Consider the following 19,340-nt stretch of genomic DNA (forward strand, 5'->3'; position numbering starts at 1 on the left):
TCGTTCTCAGATCGACTAAAAATTTCAATAGTTGCAGATGCCTCCATACCACCATTTGTTCCTTCATAATATCTGTCACAGATATTCCCTTCTTCATTCCCTGATTTACACTTTTAACAATGTTTGGTTAAAATATGGAAATCTATTACCTTTCCAGTATCCACACTGATCACCGTAGCAATAGAATTCTTAGAACTGTAGCCGCGCTTCTGCCAAGTGCCATCAAAAGCTACTGGTATGTCAGTCATACCATCATTTATTTCCACAGCTTCTTTTGCAGCAGCCTCCATTGACTCACATGCAACAGATTCCATATCAGCTCCAATAAATCCTGCACACATGTCGATTTTACAAGGTGGGCGTGGCATATTCATCACGTCACACATTGTTTCTGATGCAGTGTGTCTTTTCCCAGTAGCTCTAAATCCATGAAACCACCTAAGATTTACTTCAAAACAATTATTCTTCTACTTATCAGAATTCCAAAATGAATGAGTATATTTACAACTTGCACAATTAATGATAAGTTTCCTGGCTAGTGTATTTGATACCTCATAGTCTTCATAAAAACTAACTGGCCCTCCACATATTTTACAACATACATTCACCTAACACTCTTGTTAGGATGTGTAAATCAACCAGAATATAATCTAACCTATCATTTACATCACTTTCGTTTTGAGAAACGGTGTGTCACAACGTTTTACTTTAATCGTCGAAGCATTAATGCGTGTTTTTCTAGATACTGACGAGTTTGCCTGTATTTCATTGTCTGTAACTTCACATGCCACACGTTGAACACAGTGTTTCCCTTTATTCGAAAATCTATTACCGTGAAACCCACGTTTCTTAAAAACACTTCATTTTGGCGTCGTACTTTACTTTTTGAGAGATTTGCCAATCTATCTGTCACTTTTCCTCAGAAAAAAGTTAGCACTTCGAATACAACACGTGTTTATACTATGAAACGATATGATACTGTTTGTAACAGTGCTACCAATACAAACACGTAATTTAACCTTTATAACACAGCGTTCCACAGCCTTCTATATAAAAAATTACCGATTTTATTAGATCTTGAAGTAGCGCAAGTAAAAATTTTAATATTTTCAACTGGTGAAGATTATGTTTAAAAAGAAATAAAATAAAATACTTCCATGTGAGTTTATAAGTGATATATATATATCATTTTATTCGGAAAATTGCATATTTTATAATGAGATAAAAATCCGAAAATGTGAAAAAACCTTTTTGCGTTCTAACTCCCCTTAAGGAAAAAAAATATCCTGCCCCGAGAGTTCCAAAAAACACGAGCGTTTTCGGCATCAGTGAGCGTCTCCTTACAACTAAGTAAGGCATTAGCTTCACGGAGTTAGGTGTAGCATGTCTACATACGTATCAGGCTGAATCCATAACTGAAAACGAACTCATAACCAATTGTCACATATTTGGCAGAAAATTCAACTCCCATGCACATCTTGGAAACACACTAAGTAACAAGAAGTTCATAGATTATATGCACCTACTGTTTTGTCTTGTAGTTACACGCCGACCTTTTATCCACTTACGCGCCAAAACAGTTACAGAAGGTCAGAGTTCAGTCGTTTCTGTTTAATAAATACGTATTGCTGTGTCAATGTACAAGTAAATATTAGAGCTAGTTGATTTCTGGTTTCAGTTAGTTAGCTCTGAAGGCGCTGTTTTGAAAAATATTTACAACTTATTACATGGAGAATTGAAACAACCTTAGTTTCTTTGCTTTCGGAAAACATTCTGCCCATTGTAAGTCTCACTGAAGATATTTTTCTTTCAGCCAAATTCCAGCTGGATGGGTAAGAGAAACTCGAAAGCAAATATATGAGAGCGGGTCACTAGTTCCAGCTATTGGTTTCATCCGAGGTAAACCTGTCGAAAACATAGAACGGTAGGACTGGAGCTATTTTTAATATATTTCTGGGACAATATGTTCTAGACCAAAATGTAAACAAGAAATGTATTCAAATGGCTCTGAGCACTATGGGACTTAACATCTGAGGTCATCAGTCCCCTAGAACTTAGAACTACTTAAACCTAACTAGCCTAAGGACATCACACACATCCATGCCCGAGGCAGGATTCGAACCTGCGACCGTAGCAGTCCCGCGGTTCCGGACTGAGCGCCTAGAACCGCTAGACCACCGCGGAGAAATGTATTCGCAGTTGCGAATATGGACTACCATTAGCTGTATAATGGAATGAAGACAATGAAAATCTGTACTGGATCGGGAATCTAACTCGGATTTCCTGCCTGTCGCGAGCGACCGCCTTACCATTCTTTCCTTTTTTTTTTATCTGTGGTGTGTGGGAGGAGATCAGGCTGCAGAGTGGGCAGCGGTCGCATCTCGAGGCCTGGCCAGCTGCACTTTGTGGCGAGGGGAGAGAAGCGGAGGTATACGGCAAACCAAAAAAATAACACAAATATCGTAATATAGAGCTATAAGGCAACAATTTTTTTCGATTTTTTTTCACATGAAGAAGGCAAAGACCTATGATACGCCATGCTAATCCGGAGGGGAAGAACTAAATGACACTTCTAGCTCCTGACATTGAGGACGAAAATGAAAAATCAAAATAGTAACAGACACTGTGGAAGTGACGCACCATCCATACGTGGTGCTGGGACGCCCCGCGTAACTGACTCGTTTCAGTCGGTGCTGTACCAGGTTCGTTAAGGTGTGTAATCAGTCGATCAGCTTCTCGTGCCGGGGACGTTACAGCCACTCGGTGGATGGTGCAATACACTCCATAGCTAGTGTAGCAAAAGCTGACCGTATTGTGGGTGGCGAAAGTGGCGTGGTGCCGCTCTTGGAGACAACACCAGAAATCACGGCGCCATTCAGCTATCCGAGCACAACTCACTGCGAGACCCAAACCTCCATATGTCGTCAACTATGTGTCTACAAACTGTACTCGTACATACATTATGAATATTCCCATACGGAGAAGATATTTTACTTGAAGGTCACTTGCCCAGTGTCGGTGCATAAATGTGATATTGCAGTGTGTGCGTTGTTCCGAGTACGGCCTATCGTCGCCGCAGTGCTTGTTCTGTCGCACAGGTGCGTGTGGACGAAGGAGCATTGTATCGTAATTCGGAATAACCGAGGCAGTGCAATACGGCAATAGGTAAACGCCTAGTGTATGTTTGCGTGTCGTCTTTCGTGTGAAAGAGAGCAAGATCAATCACTTTTGCAGTGTTCCTGTCTCATTAGAAATTCCACTTTTCCTGAGTGAGATTTTCACTCTGCAGCGGAGTGTGCGCTGATATGAAACTTCCTGGCAGATTAAAACTGTGTGCCCGACCGAGACTCGAACTCGGGACCTTTGCCTTTCGCTGGCAAGTGCTCTACCAACTGAGCTACCGAAGCACGACTCACGCCCGGTACTCACAGCTTTACTTCTGCCAGTTAGAGTTCGAGTCTCGGTCGGGCGCACAGTTTTAATCTGCCAGGAAGTTCCCACTTTTCCTTTTTAGTGGCCTTTTCATTCATCACCCCTAAAATTATGGTGTGCTATTATTGAGTGCCGATCTAGTGTAGAGGCAGGATACTTTCAGTAAAATCCCAGAGGAGCTGGTATGAGACGGAGGTAGACCTTTCCGGGAATAGTTCTTGGAGGTGACGCGGCATGGTGCGCAGTGACCGATTCAGAAGGATGAAAGAGTGGTTCTTCTATAACAACGGAAAAAATCGCAACACTGCGGGCATTTCAATTAATAACAAATTGAATGATATGGCGTGATGAATAAAAGGAGGTGGCCCTCAACTACGTACCCTCCAACTCAGAGTTTCAATATTAAAAGTTTTGGCTGGTTTCGTTGTCTGGGGGCTGGGATACATAGTTGCCGTATACCAGGACAAATACTGCTGAGCCTACAGGATACAATATGAATCCACACATGAATCGAGTGGTCGAAGGTTTCTATCACTTGGCAGTTGCGAATTATGAATGTAACATATAAATTTATAAATGATAGATTCCAATTAAATATAATCTGCAGGTACCATCTTAACAACTTTAAATGATGTGTACGATAGTAGTAGTACTTTTGAGAATGCGGTATATTTCTGCGAAACACTTACTGGTGTCGATGGTCCAGCAATTAAATAAAATATAAGTCGAATAACAGGGAAACAATAGATTTCTACTTCACGTAATTAGTTATGAACAGCAACATAGCTCACGACATATTCACTTCTAAACACATACTAAGTCTTCACTGCTGAAGCCACGGAAATCACACAAGAGCACAAGTCGGCACTCCGAAATATTTCTATCTCTAATGACCACGCGCAAACTGTTCTACTGTCTCAGTCTTTCCCTGAGACCCTGTGTCCGTCGCATTCCTCGCGCTGCACCCTTCAGCACTCCTCGCGTGCTCCCCAGAAACGATGCTCTTCTCCCACTTCCATCCAGTCTCCCCATTCACGAGTGCTGTGATTGGCTAGAGCGCTCCCTCCATGTCTCCGAGCCGATGCAAACCTACAAACATATTGAAACACATACGAAATGCTGGACTTATATTTAAACAACTCTAAATTAAATAAATATTCCTATGGCTGGACCATAAACACGCTCTAACACACATTATTAAAAACATAAACAAATTAAATAGATATATATCAAAGGAATAGCAAGTAAAGGTAGGCCAGTAGCCTAACGTCTCTGTGCGTTCTAAAACAGAGTAGATAATTGACCAGTTCGTTCATAAATAGCGCATGTCGGATATAAACAAAGACATAGATGAATAAATATATGTATAAGCATGCTGCTACCGTTTTTTCGTGTAACTATGGAGTACTTATGACCTGACGCGATCGATAGTACTCGGCCACTTTGACCTACAATAACTCATGTACTATTCAGGTTACATGCCTGTAATTCATACCAATTTAGGTTTACACTAATAGCTTTCTAAAGACACGTAGATCGACGAAATCGGACGAACCGTTTAGAATTTGGAAATTTGTTGCTGGGTGTTACTTGTATAATTTATCGTCAGATACTAAATTTTAAACTATAAAGATATTGAAAATCTGATCACACCATCCGAATCGTCATGCAAATAATGATAATGTACATGTTTCTTTTTGAGCTATCATGATTCATCTGGCTACTGTTAATTTCTATACGAACTACGAAATGTCTGCCATAATGGTCTCACAAAGTCCGCCATCTCTGGCGCTACCGGCGTACAAATCTCCTTCATCGACACAAAGCAGAGTCCTCGACACAGTGTGAACATGGAATTCCCAGCCACGCGGTCGGCCTGGACCACTTGCTGGGGCTTTGAATATTTTCAGGGCGCCACAATTCACCCGTTACCTCACAACACGAACAATGAGTTGTGCGACATAAATGAAAGTTGGTAGGCGTGTCTCGACATCTGAAAGAAGACATCAGTTCAAATTTCAAGCCAGTCGCCTGAGAACGGCGTTAGTAGCGCCACTAGGAGCATGCAAATCAGATTTGCTGAACACACACGCCGAAGCGGTCGTGAGCTTTAGTTACCTTTGAGACTGGATATTGTGAGTTGATGTTAGTCAAGAGCGCCTTTGAGGCGGCAAAGACGCCGCTATCGACATCTCACTGACAAGGGGAGGCCGCCAATTGTGAAATTCAGATCCGATTCATACTGCGCATAATAAAAGCTCATGGCCAGAGGTGTAATGTGGCAAAGCACCAAGATGCACTTCTCACCCGTTCTCGAGAAAATCGACGGTTAAAAGAAACCGTTGCGGTGAAATACTCTCTACGATTTGTAATTTTCTACAGCGTGGTGGTGCAGCGGTAAGCGCTGGGGTTCGTAATCCGAAGGTCGCCGGATCGAATCTCGCTCCATGCAACTTTTTTTTTTTTTAGTATTTGTTTTTTGTAATTCACACACACACACACACACACACACACACACACACACATATATATATATATATATATATATATATATATATATATATATATATATATATATAATTCCCGGCAATCAGTTGCAACAATTATGCATATAACAAGTTGTTGAAAGTGGTTTGTCGTGGAAAAACTGGCGACTTCGAACATCATTAGGTTTTCCGCAAACAAAGTTGTATTTCACAAATGTTATTAATTGCCTTCATAATGTTAACCACGTATAGTTAACGGAAGACGTCGAAACGAATACGTATAGCGTAAGTCAAACGTTCGAATTAGAATAGAGACCCCACGAACACAAACTTGCTGTGGCAGATATGAAATATAAACTCCGTTACTTGCTCGTTACACTTGAAGGACAGATGTTGAATGGGCCGAAACGAGCCGCCCCATAACAGCGTAGTTGCCTGCTAACTTCGAAAGAAGGCAGATGCGGTCCCTAGCGCAACTTACAACATCGTCGAAAATCAGTGCGGACGTGAGAGCTTTGGTACACCCTGTTAAACAAACGGAAAAATGGAGGCGGTACAATTGGACAGCGACCCGCCTTCACCAACATGCATAAGCAATTCATGAATTGCAAAAAACTAATAATAAAAAAATATTGCATGGCGCGGGATTCGATCCGGCAACCTTCGGATTACGAAACCCAGCGCTTACCGCTGCACTATGATGCTGTAGAAAATCATTAATCGTAGAGAGTATTTCACCGCAACGGTTTCTTTTAACTGTCGATTTTCTCGACAACGGCTGAGAAGTGCATCTTGGTGCTTTGCCACATTACACCTATGGCCTTGAGCTTTTATTATGCGCAGTATGAATCGAATCTGAATTTCACAATTGGCGGCCTCCCCTCGTGAGTTTAAACGACGTCGTGTGGAAGGGCTACGAGAAGGCTGATGTTGCTTCTGCGGCTTGGCAGCAATGTAGCCACAGAACATACCTCTTGGCAGCGTTATGTACGGTCACGAGCAGACCGGGGTCCGAACGGTCATGTGTCACTACAGACAGGGTTCAAATGGTTCAAATGGCTGTAAGCACTATCAGACTTAACATGTGAGGTCATCAGTCCCCTAGGCTTAGAACTACTTAAACCTGACTAAGAACCTCACACACTTCCATGCCCGAGGCAGGATTCGAACCTCCGTCTGTAGCAGCAGCGCGGTTCTGGACTGAAGCACCTAGAACCTTTCGGCCACGGCGGCCGGCGCAGAATGGGAGGACCATCGTGTTCGGTGTGTGGCGCTGTCGCATCGTACTGCATCTGCAGCGGCAATTTGAGCAGCAGGTGGCTCCAGAATGACCCGAACTGTTACAACTCGGTTACTTCGAGAGCAGCTCCGAGCCAGACGACCTGTAGCGTGTATTCCACTGACCCCAAACCACCGCCATTTGCGACGTCTGAGATGTCAACGAGCGCTCAGTGGAGGGGAGTGTGGGTCTGTTGGGTTTTCTAACAAGGGAACCTCCCCATCGCACCCCCCTCAGATTTAGTTATAAGTTGGCACAGTGGATAGGCCTTGATAAACTGAACACAGATCAATTGAGAAAACAGGAAGAAGTTGTGTGGAACTGTGAAAAAATAAGCAAAATATAGAAACTGAGTAGTCCATGGACCACGTAGGCAACATCATGGACAATGTGAGCTCAGGAGCGCCGTGGTCCCGTGGTAGCGTGAGCAGCTGTAGAACGAGAGGTCGTTGCTTCAAGTCTTCCCTCGAGTGAAAATTTTTATTTTTTTATTTTTGCATAGTTATTATCTGTCCGTTCTTTCATTGACGTCTCTGTTCACTGTAATAAGTTTAGTGTCTGTGTTTTGCGACCGCACCGCAAAACCGTGCGATTAGTAGACGAAAGGACGTGCCTCTCCAATGGGAACCGAAAACATTTGATCGCAAGGTCATAGGTCAACCGATTCCTCCACAGGAAAACGCGTCTGATATATTCTATACGACACTGGTGACGGCATGTGCGTCACATGACAGGAATATGTTGTCGACCCACCTAACTTGTACACTTGGCGAATGGGTAAAAAGATTCTTCTACCTTGCCCGATTTATGTTTTCTTGTGGATGTGATAATCACTCCCAAAAAAGTGATGAAAACATAAGAGTTTGTCACACAAACTGAAAATAAAAAATTAAACTTTTCACTCGATGGAAGATTTGAACCAAGGACCTTTCGTTCCGCAGCTGCTCACGTTACCACGAGACCACGGCGCTCCTGCGTTCCCAGTGTCCTTGATATTAAATATCTTCCCATGAACCACTCAGTTTGTATATTTTGCTTATTTTTTCACAGTTCCACACAACTTCTTCCTGTTTTCTCAATTGATCTGTGTTCAGTTTATCAAGGCCTATCCACTGTGCCAACTTATAACTAAATCTGAGGGGGGTGCGATGGGGAGGTTCCCTTGTAAGGAAAGCTGATGACGGCTGTATGTTGGTTAGAAGCAGGCCTGTTGAGAGTCTGAAAGCAACCTGCTGCACTAGACGCACTGAATTTACACCTGGAAGTACGGTCAGGAGTGCGGCTTCGTACGACAGAAGGAGCACTCTCGTGGTTATCCCACGCACCTGGTTGCAAAATTGTACGTCAGTCTGGTGATTCTGTCTGTTGTGTTGCCATTCGTGTATTCCAGGGAATGTTTCCTAAAAAGATAACGCTCGTCCACATACCGCTGGTGTAACCCAAAACGCTCTTCAGAGGGTCGACGTGTTACCTTGGCCTGCTCGATCTCCATCCAACAAACTGACATCTGGCACCTGTACAACAAACTGCATGACCGTTTGCATGTTTGCATTCAACAATGTGGTGGTTACACCGGTTAGTAATGTACCAGCATTTCACATTTGCTGTAGTTTAGCTCACACATTCATTAACATGTCGTCTTGCTGTGTTAATCACAAAGTTGTAAGGTGACAGAATAAATGAAGGTCACATTCGCACCTTACATGAGAGCTTTACACATTGCAACGGGATGGTGAAAATGACACCTAACTTAATTCGGCGGTTATGAGCAAATTTGCCTACCAGTATGTAATGCAAAATAGGGATGACACTCAATCGATGGTAATTAAGACACCGGTCCTATATAATGGATGTCTACGAGCAGAATCAACGAAAGGATAACGTTCTACGAGTCGGGGCGTGGAATGTCAGAAGCTTGAACGTGGTAGAGAAACTAGAAAATCTGAAAAGGGAAATGCAAAGGCTCAATCTACATATAGTAGGGGTCAGTGAAGTGAAGTGGAAGGAAGACAAGGATTTCTGGTCAATTGAGTATCGGGTAATATCAACAGCAGCAGAAAATGGTATAACAGGTGTAGGATTCGTTATGAATAGGAAGGTAGGGCAGAGGGTGTGTTACTGTGAACGGTTCAGTGGCCGCGTTGTTCTAATCAGAATCGACAGCAGACCAACACCGACAACGATTGTTCACGTATACATGCCGACGTCGCAAGCTGAAGATGAACAGATACAGAAAGTGTATGAGGATATTGAAAGGGTAATGCAGTATGTAAAGGGGGACGAAAATCTAATAGTCATGGGGGACTGGAATGCAGTTGTAGGGGAAGGAGTAGAAGAAAAGGTTACAGGAGAATATGGGCTTGGGACAAGGAATGAAAGAGGAGAAAGACTAATTGAGTTCTGTAACAAGTTTCAGCTAGTAATAGCGAATACCCTGTTCAAGAACCACAAGAGGAAGACGTACACTTGGAAAAGGCCGGGAGATACGGGAAGATTTCAATTAGATTACATCATGGTCAGACAGAGATTCCGAAATCAGATACTGGATTGTAAGGCGTACCCAGGAGCAGATATAGACTCAGATCACAATATAGTAGTGATGAAGAGTAGACTGAAGTTCAAGACATTAGTCAGGAAGAATCAATACACAAAGAAGTGGGATACGGAAGTACTAAGGAATGACGAGATACGTTTGAAGTTCTCTAACGCTGTAGATACAGCAATAAGGAATAGCGCAGTAGGCAGTACAGTTGAAGAGGAATGGACATCTCTAAAAAGGGCCATCACAGAAGTTGGGATGGAAAACATAGGTACAAAGAAGGTACTACGAAGAAACCATGGGTAACAGAAGAAATACTTCAGTTGATTGATGACAGGAGGAAGTACGAACATGTTCCGGGAAAATCAGGAATACAGAAATGCAAGTCGCTGAGGAATGAAATAAATAGGAAGTGCAGGGAAGCTAAGACGAAATGGCTGCAGGAAAAATGTGAAGACATCGAAAAAGATATGTTTCTCGGAAGGACAGACTCAGCATATAGGAAAGTCAAAACAACTTTTGGTGAAATTAAAAGCAACGGTGGTAACATTAAGAGTGCAACGGGAATTCCACTGTTAAATGCAGAGGAGAGAGCAGATAGGTGGAAAGAATACATTGAAAGCCTCTATGAGGGTGAAGATTTGTCTGATGTGATAGAAGAAGAGACAGGAGTCGATTTAGAAGAGATAGGGGATCCAGTATTAGAATCGGAATTTAAAAGAGCTTTGGAGGACTTCCGGTCAAGTAAGGCAGAAGGGATAGATAACATTCCATCAGAATTTCTAAAATCATTGGGGGAAGTGGCAACAAAACGACTATTCACGTTGGTGGGTAGAATATATGAGTCTGGCGATATACCATCTGACTTTCGGAAAAGCATCATCCACACAATTCCGAAGACGGCAAGAGCTGACAAGTGCGAGAATTATCGCACAATCAGCTTAGCAGCTCATGCATCGAAGCTGCTTACAAGAATAATATACAGAAGAATGGAAAAGAAAAATTGAGAATGCGCTAGGTGACGATCAGTTTGGCTTTAGGAAAAGTAAGGGGACGAGAGAGGTAATTCTGACGTTACGGCTAATAATGGATGCAAGGCTAAAGAAAAACCAAGACACTTTCATGAGATTTGTCGACCTGGAAAAAGCGTTCGACAATATAAAATGGTGCAAGCTGTTGGAGATTCTGAAAAAAGTAGGGGTAAGCTATAGGGAGAGAGGGGTCATATACAATATGTACAACAACCAAGAGGGAATAATGAGAGTGGACGATCAAGAACGAATTGCTCGTATTAAGAAGGGTGTAAGGCAAGGCTGTAGCCTTTCGCCCCTACTCTTCAATCTGTACATCGAGGAAGCAATGGTGGAAATAAAAGAAAGGTTCAGGAGTGGAATTAAAATACAAGGTGAAAGGATATCAAAGATACGATTCGCTGATGACATTGCTATCCTGAGTGAAAGTGAAGAAGAATTAAATGATCTGCTGAACGGAATGAACAGTCTTATGAGTACACAGTATGGTTTGAGAGTAAACCGGAGAAAGACGAAGGTAATGAGAAGTAGTAGAAATGAGAACAGCGAGAAATTTAACATCAGGATTGATGGTCACAAAGTCAGTGAAGTTAAGGAATTCTGCTACCTAGGCAGTAAAATAACCAATGACGGACGGAGCAAGGAGGACATCAAAAGCAAACTCGCTATGGCAAAAAAGGAATTTCTGGCCAAGAGAAGTCTACTAATATCAAATACCGGCATTAATTTGAGGAAGACATTCCTGAGGATGTACGTCTGGAGTACAGCATTGTATGGTAGTGAAATATGGACTGTGGGATAACCGGAACAGAAGAGAATCGAAGCATTTGAGATGTGGTGCTATAGACGAATGTTGAAAATTAGGTGGACTGATAAGGTAAGGAATGAGGAGGTTCTACGCAGAATCGGAGAGGAAAGGAATATGTGGAAAACACTGATAAGGAGAATGGACAGGATGATAGGACATCTGCAAAGACATGAGGGAATGACGTCCATGGTACTAGAGGTAGCTGTAGAGGGCAAAATCTGTAGAGGAAGACAGAGATTGGAATACGTCAAGCAAATAATTGAGGACGTAGGTTGCAAGTGCTACTCTGAGATGAAGAGGTTAGCACAGGAAAGGAATTCGTGGCGGGCCGCATCAAACCAGTCAGTAGACTGACGGAAAAAAAAAAAAAAAAAAAAAAAAAAAAAAAATACGAGCAGAAGGTGCAACAAGCAGCGAGAGGGGGCGTTTTAGTGTGGAATTTGAGAGGGGCGAGCAGAGGCAAGGCAGCACTACAGGGGGTACCACAGAAACCACTTGAAGGGGAGCCCCAGGTGGAAGGTCAACGACCGACCAGGTGACTCAGATGGGAAGAGCTAGTATAATGGCCCATCTGTTGAGGGACAGCAAAGAAAGCTTTTAAAAACTGTGTTTCGGAATTTCAAAGGGATATGAACGAAACCAGTGATGCATTTTCATGTGAGAGAGTCAATGTGTGCATTTAGGTGTCTGGAATGGATACAAAACGTCAGATTGGCGGAAACGCGCTAGGAAGGAGAAAAGGGCCGAATTTTCCACACAATTTAATGGTAGGGACCTTGTAATTGGTAGAGAGTTCCACAATATAAGAGGAACTCTCCTATTGGTCGAAAAAAGCCGTGATTTGAAGAATGAAAGAACCCAGATGGGAAGACAGTTCAGCTATGAGTAAGACAAGACGGAAATTTCAGAGGACTCGTCTCTGAACTGGCGTCAAGTGCAGAACGGAGAGCGTAACGCTGTGTATGACGCAGAGAAGAAATTTGGGTGAACACTTCGTTCACAGCGGTTGACATACAGCTAAAAATTAGCTGTAGCACCGTTTAGCTCCAGCTGTGGAGAAACGAACCAGACAATTAGTTAATTGTTCTTGTGAGAATTGAGAGGGAATTATAATATGCACGCTGCTCCAGCCATGCCCGTGTATATCGCTACTTTCTAAGACTAGGGGTGAGTACATGTTTTCTTGCATAATGAGAAACATAGGGAAAGTTTCTGCTGGGAAATTCAGCAAAGGTTTAATTAGTTTTATAGGAATTTCAGCGGAAGAGAGCGGCCTAGCCCACGACAGCTCATCGCAGCTGAAGATAAATACTGTGTGCCGAGGTATGAAACTGTTGGTACACCAGCTTGCGTCCACTGTAAACTCGAGCGACTTTGGGTAATCTTTTCCTCAATTTGTCACATCACTAACCATCCCCTGAAGACTTGACTGTCACCCTAAAAATAGTACCGAACTTTGAACCGGAATCGGACGATTTTCATAGTACTGACCAACATCATAATGTAAGCGTAGGAACACTTTTGTAAAGAAACTTCTAGTTAAACTTCAATATTGTTGTGTTTAGAATTATTTAACTTTCTGAGAGGTGAGATTTAGTATTGTTGTGTTTAGGATTATTTCACTTTTGGATGTTGACAGCTGGTTTTTGTTGTCACACTGAAAACGGTGTAAAGGCGTGTATTTTTGTGCTAATATTGCGACTTTCAACATGTCATTTCAACTTACACAGTTGTCTTCAATCCTAGAATGAGTAAACCAAAAATATTGCACCTTAGAAAGTGTATTACCTAAACAAATGTATACACGAAATGTCGTTATTCTACATTAATTATTTTTGGTGTTGCGATTTTTTTCCGTCAGTGTAGCTTAACGGTCGGCAACCGGCGGACAGCGGTCCAGGCCCGGACCGCGGATGGTCAAAAATTGGACGACAAAAAATATTTCCAAAGTGCAGCCAAGAAAAGTATTTAAAAAAATTTAAGGTGGCCGGCCGGCACAGCGTGTTGTGTTGATCTGCACGAAGGCATTTATATAAAATGTAATGGCCAAAACGTTGCTTACAACTTATTTTCTTCATAAAAACACATTAGCCAGGTTTCGATAACTCTAAGGCTACCTTCATCAGAATGATAAAAGTTACGTGAACTCACATGACAACTTTCAAATTTTCAGCAAACAGTGCTATCGTCAAATAACAGTTTTTTTCCATGTGTCAAGAATATAGGTCATAATAAAAAATACAGACAGTTATCCTAGAGTAATACAATCATAGTTGAAAGCGGTGGCACAAATTAACTGCTGTACAGAGCGCCAGAGGCATCAGACTAAACGGCGTGTAAGCCTACACTGCCGTGAGAGGGACACGAGGATTAGAAGAGCCATCTACTAACAAAACGGCAAACTTATAAAACATCTACGTTAAGAGCAAAAATTACATACACGAAAGCTCTGTACACCCGAAAGCAATACAAGAATTGTACATAATTAAATAGGAAATTTTATGAATCGATCCGACAACCGATGAAGCCAGTTTTAATCGGAGCAGACATATTAATTTTAACCCAGTTTTTGTGTTCCTAACTGGAACGAAAGCTTAACGCCGCTGTAGGAAACTTTGATGTGAAATGACAATTTTATCTTTCGGGCGGGTGTACACGGCGGCGGCGACCTGTGACGTGGGAGCGGCTCCTTTAGGTGCATCGGCACAAGCCTTGTGCCGGGCGGCGGTATTTTTATAAATAAAGTAAAGAAATTTTAGCGTCACTTCGTTGCCATTTCGTACGGAGCTGTTATTAATTCGTCTTTTAATAACAAAAAGCTTATAACGTTTGTATGCATCGACATGGATCCTGAAATTCGTAAAAATGATAATGAAAGTAGGAAGTGTTCGTCTGAGTGGACTGAACAACACTTTTTTACGCTGCCTCATAGGCTTCCAGTTGGGTTTATATGCAATAAAGCTGCCACTTGCGTTAAACGTGGCAATTTAAAGCGACATTGCAGAACATGTCCTCAATACTTCCACAAAAATTTTCCTCTGGGTAGTGAAGCTCTTCAGAGAAATCTCTAGGCATATCTATTGTAAGTAGGCTGTTTATGTTTTCTTATTGGCAACGATACGTAGCGCTCTGTATGAAAATCACTGGCTGTGCTGTGTGTAGTCTGTGGCTGCTTTGCATTGTTGTCTGCCATTGTAGGTTGGGCAGCTGGATGTGAACAGCGCGTAGCGTTGCGCAGTTGGAGGTGAGCCGCCAGCAGTGGTGGATGTGGGGAGAGAGATGGCGGAGTTTTGAAATTTGTAATACTGGATATCATGAACTGCTATATACCATACGACTTTTGAACACTATTGAGGTAAATACATTGTTTGTTCTCTATCAAAATCTTTCATTTGCTAACTATGCCTATCAGTAGTTAGTGCCTTCAGTAGTTTGAATCTTCTATTTAGCTGGCAGTAGTGGCGCTCGCTGTGTTGCAGTAGTTCGAGTAACGAAGATTTTTGTGAGGTAAGTGATTTGTGAAATCAGTTTAAACACAGTCATGTATAAATTTTTCTAAGGGGAAGTTTCACTATCTTACTACAAAAAAAGCACAGCCTTACAAAATAAGTCTATGAGCGGGCAAGCAAAATGTGCCGAAATGTGTTGCCCACTTGTTGGGCGCTTAACACCAGAACCCACTTTCAGACTCTGAGATACTAAAAAGAATTGTGTTAGATGTGACCGCGACACTTTTTGAAGAGAAGATTGAAGTAGTTGCGGCAATTGATGGTGTTCATTGTCAGCAACAAGCAATACAAGAACTGAAATTTTAGTTGCTGATAGTAAAAGTAGTTGCTCGAACTTCTGCAGAAGACGTCTTGCCACGCCGTAACACTTGATGAATCATTTGACATTTTTAGTGAAGAACAAATGCCTAATTTTTTGCGAATTTTCGATATTGAAATTAAAACATTTGGAGATGAATTGCTAGCAATACTGCCGTTCTAAGACAATACTCGCAGAGAAGTTTCATTCGAGATAATCTCATGACAAAATCAACCATTAGATACAATAATATGTCTCTTTCAACCGACGAGGCCGCAGTGATAATTGGTAAAGAAAAGGGACTAGCAAATACGAATTCTGTGCTACTATCTCATCAGTGCATAATTCACCCGACAGCCCTTTGTGGAAAACTTAGTTCAAATGGCTCTGAGCGCTATGCGACTTAACTTCTGAGGTCATCAGTCGCGTAGGACTTAGAACTACTTAAACCTAATTAACCTAAGGACATCACACACATCCATGCACGAGGCAGGATTCGAACCTGTGACCGTAGCGGTCGCTCGGTTCCAGACCGTAGCGCCTATAACCGCACGGCCACTCCGGCCGGCGGAAAACTTAGTGCCAGTCTGAAAGAAGTAACGGACAGCTTGTCTAGTTGATTATTAAGGTCTTGTTTTGCTCTTCATCACCGACAGTTCAAAGAGTGTGATTCGCCACATTTTGAGTCAATGCAGGACAACGTTGTTCATTGGCTAAGTAAAGGTCAGGTGACAATGTTTTTGGCAAACAAAAGAAAAAGTAACCTCTTCCGTAGACAAGAAAGAGGACGTATCTGAAGTTCTTAGCAAACGAAAGCAGTATTCTGTCTGTGGCTTACCTGAGAGACGTTCTGAAACGTTCAATTGCTCTCAATACCGAGCTACAAGAAAATGGGAAACTAACATGTGATCTGATGCAAAGCGTGTGTTCTTTCTGTCGCAAACTGGATATCTTTGAAAAAGATATTGCGAGTCAAGAATTTATTCACTTTCCAACAATTCTTGAATATAGAAATAACTTTAAAATAGACTTTGAAGTATTTTAAGATTTTATGTCAGATCTTAGTAAGGAAATGGCAGAGATAGAGATTTGCTGCAATTCTTAAAATCGCCTTTTGAAGTTTCTCCAGCAGCAGAGCCTGCGAAGTTGTTCCGCCTTTCAAAGCATTTCCTCCAGACGGAGATAATGGGTTAATGGAAGACATTTCCTTGTGAAAACTGGTAGTCAAGGCGAGGCAGGATTCGGTTACGATTGTGGACGGGGCCGTAATCTGTTACAATTGGTTCCCTTTTACAGTTACACCCATTTATTTTTAAACCAGTAATTCCAGACTCAGCAATAAATAAAAAATACCGCACGCTATTAATGAAGGAATAAACAACTGTGTAAATAAAAGTGTTTTCAGTGCGTTACAATTTAGCAAATCACCATAAAATACATATACAGATAATGTTTAAGAGAAAAAACAAGCCACTCTGATCACGACTGAAGGCCTTACACGCCGAGAATGGCAATAAACTAAGAATGTTTAAGAACTCGCTGCAATTTACAACTTACAGGTATTGAAATATTAAAAGGAAAGTGGCCACAAACACAGCAGAAGTTATCAGACGCCAGGAATGGCAGTATTTAAGGTTTTAAGGCTTACTGCTAAAATACAAATACCAAATTATTTTTTTTTAAAGCAAACGACCACAATCACGGCTGAAGGCTTTACACGCGAGGAACAGCAATTATATAATAAAATTTAGAAACCTGCTGTAAAACAGCAAATACAAGCAAAGGTTAATTAAAAGAAAGAAGCAACTGACCACCAAACGGGCGAAATCAGAATGATGGTAAACCTTGTAACACAACCCTTACAGGCCGGCCGAAGTGGCAGCTGTCACTTCACACATGAAGCTATAGATGGCAAAGTTGTTCTCGAGCGTGATTGCTTGATGGGGGTGTTTACCTACATAAGTCCTTTGAGGGTCTTTTAGCGTTTTAAAACCCTAGACCATTCTGGCAATGGTCTAGGATAATAGAAGAATTTCGGAAGAAAACGTCGTACCTTTAGATTACAAGTTTGAAACCGAAATAAAAAGAAACAGAGCTGGCGGCTGGTCAAGCAGGCCCTTCTGGGTCTGGAATTGCGCCCGTAACTCCGGGCGAAAGACCCGGCAGAATGGGCATTGCTGATGATAGCAGAGGTGTATCACAAGGTCGACCCGAAACTACAAGAGGTGGATTAAGAGTGTACAAAATAGTGGTATTGGGAGACGGGGGGGTTGGGAAATCAGCTCTAACTCTACAGTTCGTCAACCATAGGTTTTTGGATTATCGCGACCCAACTATTGAAGATGCATACCAACAACAAGCTGTAATTGATGGTGAAGCATCACAACTGGATATACTGGATACTGCGGGCCAGGTGGAGTTCACTGCTGTGAGAGATCAGTATATGAGATGTGGGGAAGGTTTTATGATATGTTATTCTGTAACTGACAGACACAGCTTCCAGGAAGCTGTTGAGTACCGAAAGTTGATAAATCGTGTAAGAGCCTCTGAAGATATTCCTCTAGTGCTTGTCGGAAATAAATTTGATTTACAGCATCAGAGGAAGGTCTCACCAGAAGAAGGCCGTGCCTTGGCAGCCCAATTCGGGTGTCCATTCTACGAGACATCGGCAGCTTTACGACATTTTGTTGATGATGCGTTCCATACTTTAGCGCGTGAGATTCGACTCAAAGAACGTGACAGACGTCATACAACTACTAAACTGAATAAACACAGTCGATGGCGACGACTGCGCTCGATACTTGCCATCGTCTTTAGGCGTAAACGTAATTTCTCTCAGTAAGAAAATGGTTACACTCCCAGACAAACAGCTTTACAATTAAAATGGCAGATACCATTAGCATTTTGTGTGTTCTTTTTAAGTCATTTTCTTCTTCCTCCCTTTCTCTGTGAACTTAGATTATAGTGGATAACTTTAAGATCTCATGATTTTCGTGTCACTTTTATGTAATATCAGGACCGTTGCTTTTGATATTTATATTTATTTTGTTAATATTTTACATCTGTGTAAAAATGTAATCATAATGATGTTGTATGTTACAACATGGAAGTACAAAACATCCTTTGTTGGCAAGTTTGCCAATGTGAAGGAAGAACGTATAAACTTAAATACATTTTATAATAAGGTTAATTCATTTTGATTATGTTTCAATAAAACATAAAATATTTGCTTAAATGTTGGGTACTAGTTCCCATTCTGGGACTTGCGTACATAGAGAGAACCTCGAATCTTCACTCTGATTACTGAGGAATGTATATGCATATGTATCACAACAATTGGCCATAAGCATGAAGTATCCAGTTTACGTGCCTTTCTGAGAAGTATATTAACATTAACCCTGAAGCGAAAAATCCCACCATGAATTACTATTGTAACTTGTAGGAAATATTTCCAAGCACAATTTCAATAGTTTTGTTGGATATTTTCTATATGAAGACAATGTCAGTCTCTTAGTTTAATTTGCAGTTACTATAGTATGAAAGTTTTGATGAATGAAGACCAGTTTCTTTCCCTCACCATATTCTACTCACTGGAAAACTGAAAGTGAACCATGGAATTGTGAATGTAATCAGTGAAATTTCATGCATGTAGTTTAACTTATTGTACTGGCATTTGGGTTGTGACTGTTCCTGCTGGTTAAAAAAAAAATAAAAAATAAAAAAAAAGAAAGTGCGGTTAAAGGCGCTGCAGTCTGGAACCGCAAGACCGCTACGGTCGCAGGTTCGAATCCTGCCTCGGGCATGGATGTTTGTGATGTCCTTAGGTTAGTTAGGTTTAACTAGTTCTCAGTTCTAGGGGACTAATGACCTCAGCAGTTGAGTCCCATAGTGCTCAGAGCCATTGAACAACCTTACACTGCTAGATTTATTCCAGAAGGCGACCAGAACTATTAACTAG

General features: G+C 41.7%; 1 protein-coding gene across 1 annotated transcript; it reads left to right on the forward strand.

The window, feature by feature from the left end:
- Positions 1-17,527: 17,527 nt before the first annotated feature.
- LOC124619862 (GTP-binding protein Rit2-like) lies at positions 17,528-18,393 on the forward strand. Its single transcript, XM_047146480.1, has one exon. It carries the CDS (start codon positions 17,550-17,552, stop codon positions 18,222-18,224), a length of 675 nt encoding a protein of 224 aa, XP_047002436.1. The 5' UTR covers positions 17,528-17,549; the 3' UTR covers positions 18,225-18,393.
- The last annotated feature ends 947 nt before the right edge of the window (positions 18,394-19,340 follow it).

Source organism: Schistocerca americana, chromosome 6 (assembly GCF_021461395.2).
Source record: "Schistocerca americana isolate TAMUIC-IGC-003095 chromosome 6, iqSchAmer2.1, whole genome shotgun sequence".
NCBI classification, from domain to species: Eukaryota; Metazoa; Arthropoda; class Insecta; order Orthoptera; family Acrididae; genus Schistocerca; species Schistocerca americana.

Coding starts and splice junctions, on each gene's coding strand:
- LOC124619862 (XM_047146480.1), top strand. CDS start 17,550: ATGGGCATTGCTGATGATAGCAGAGGTGTATCACAAGGTCGACCCGAA.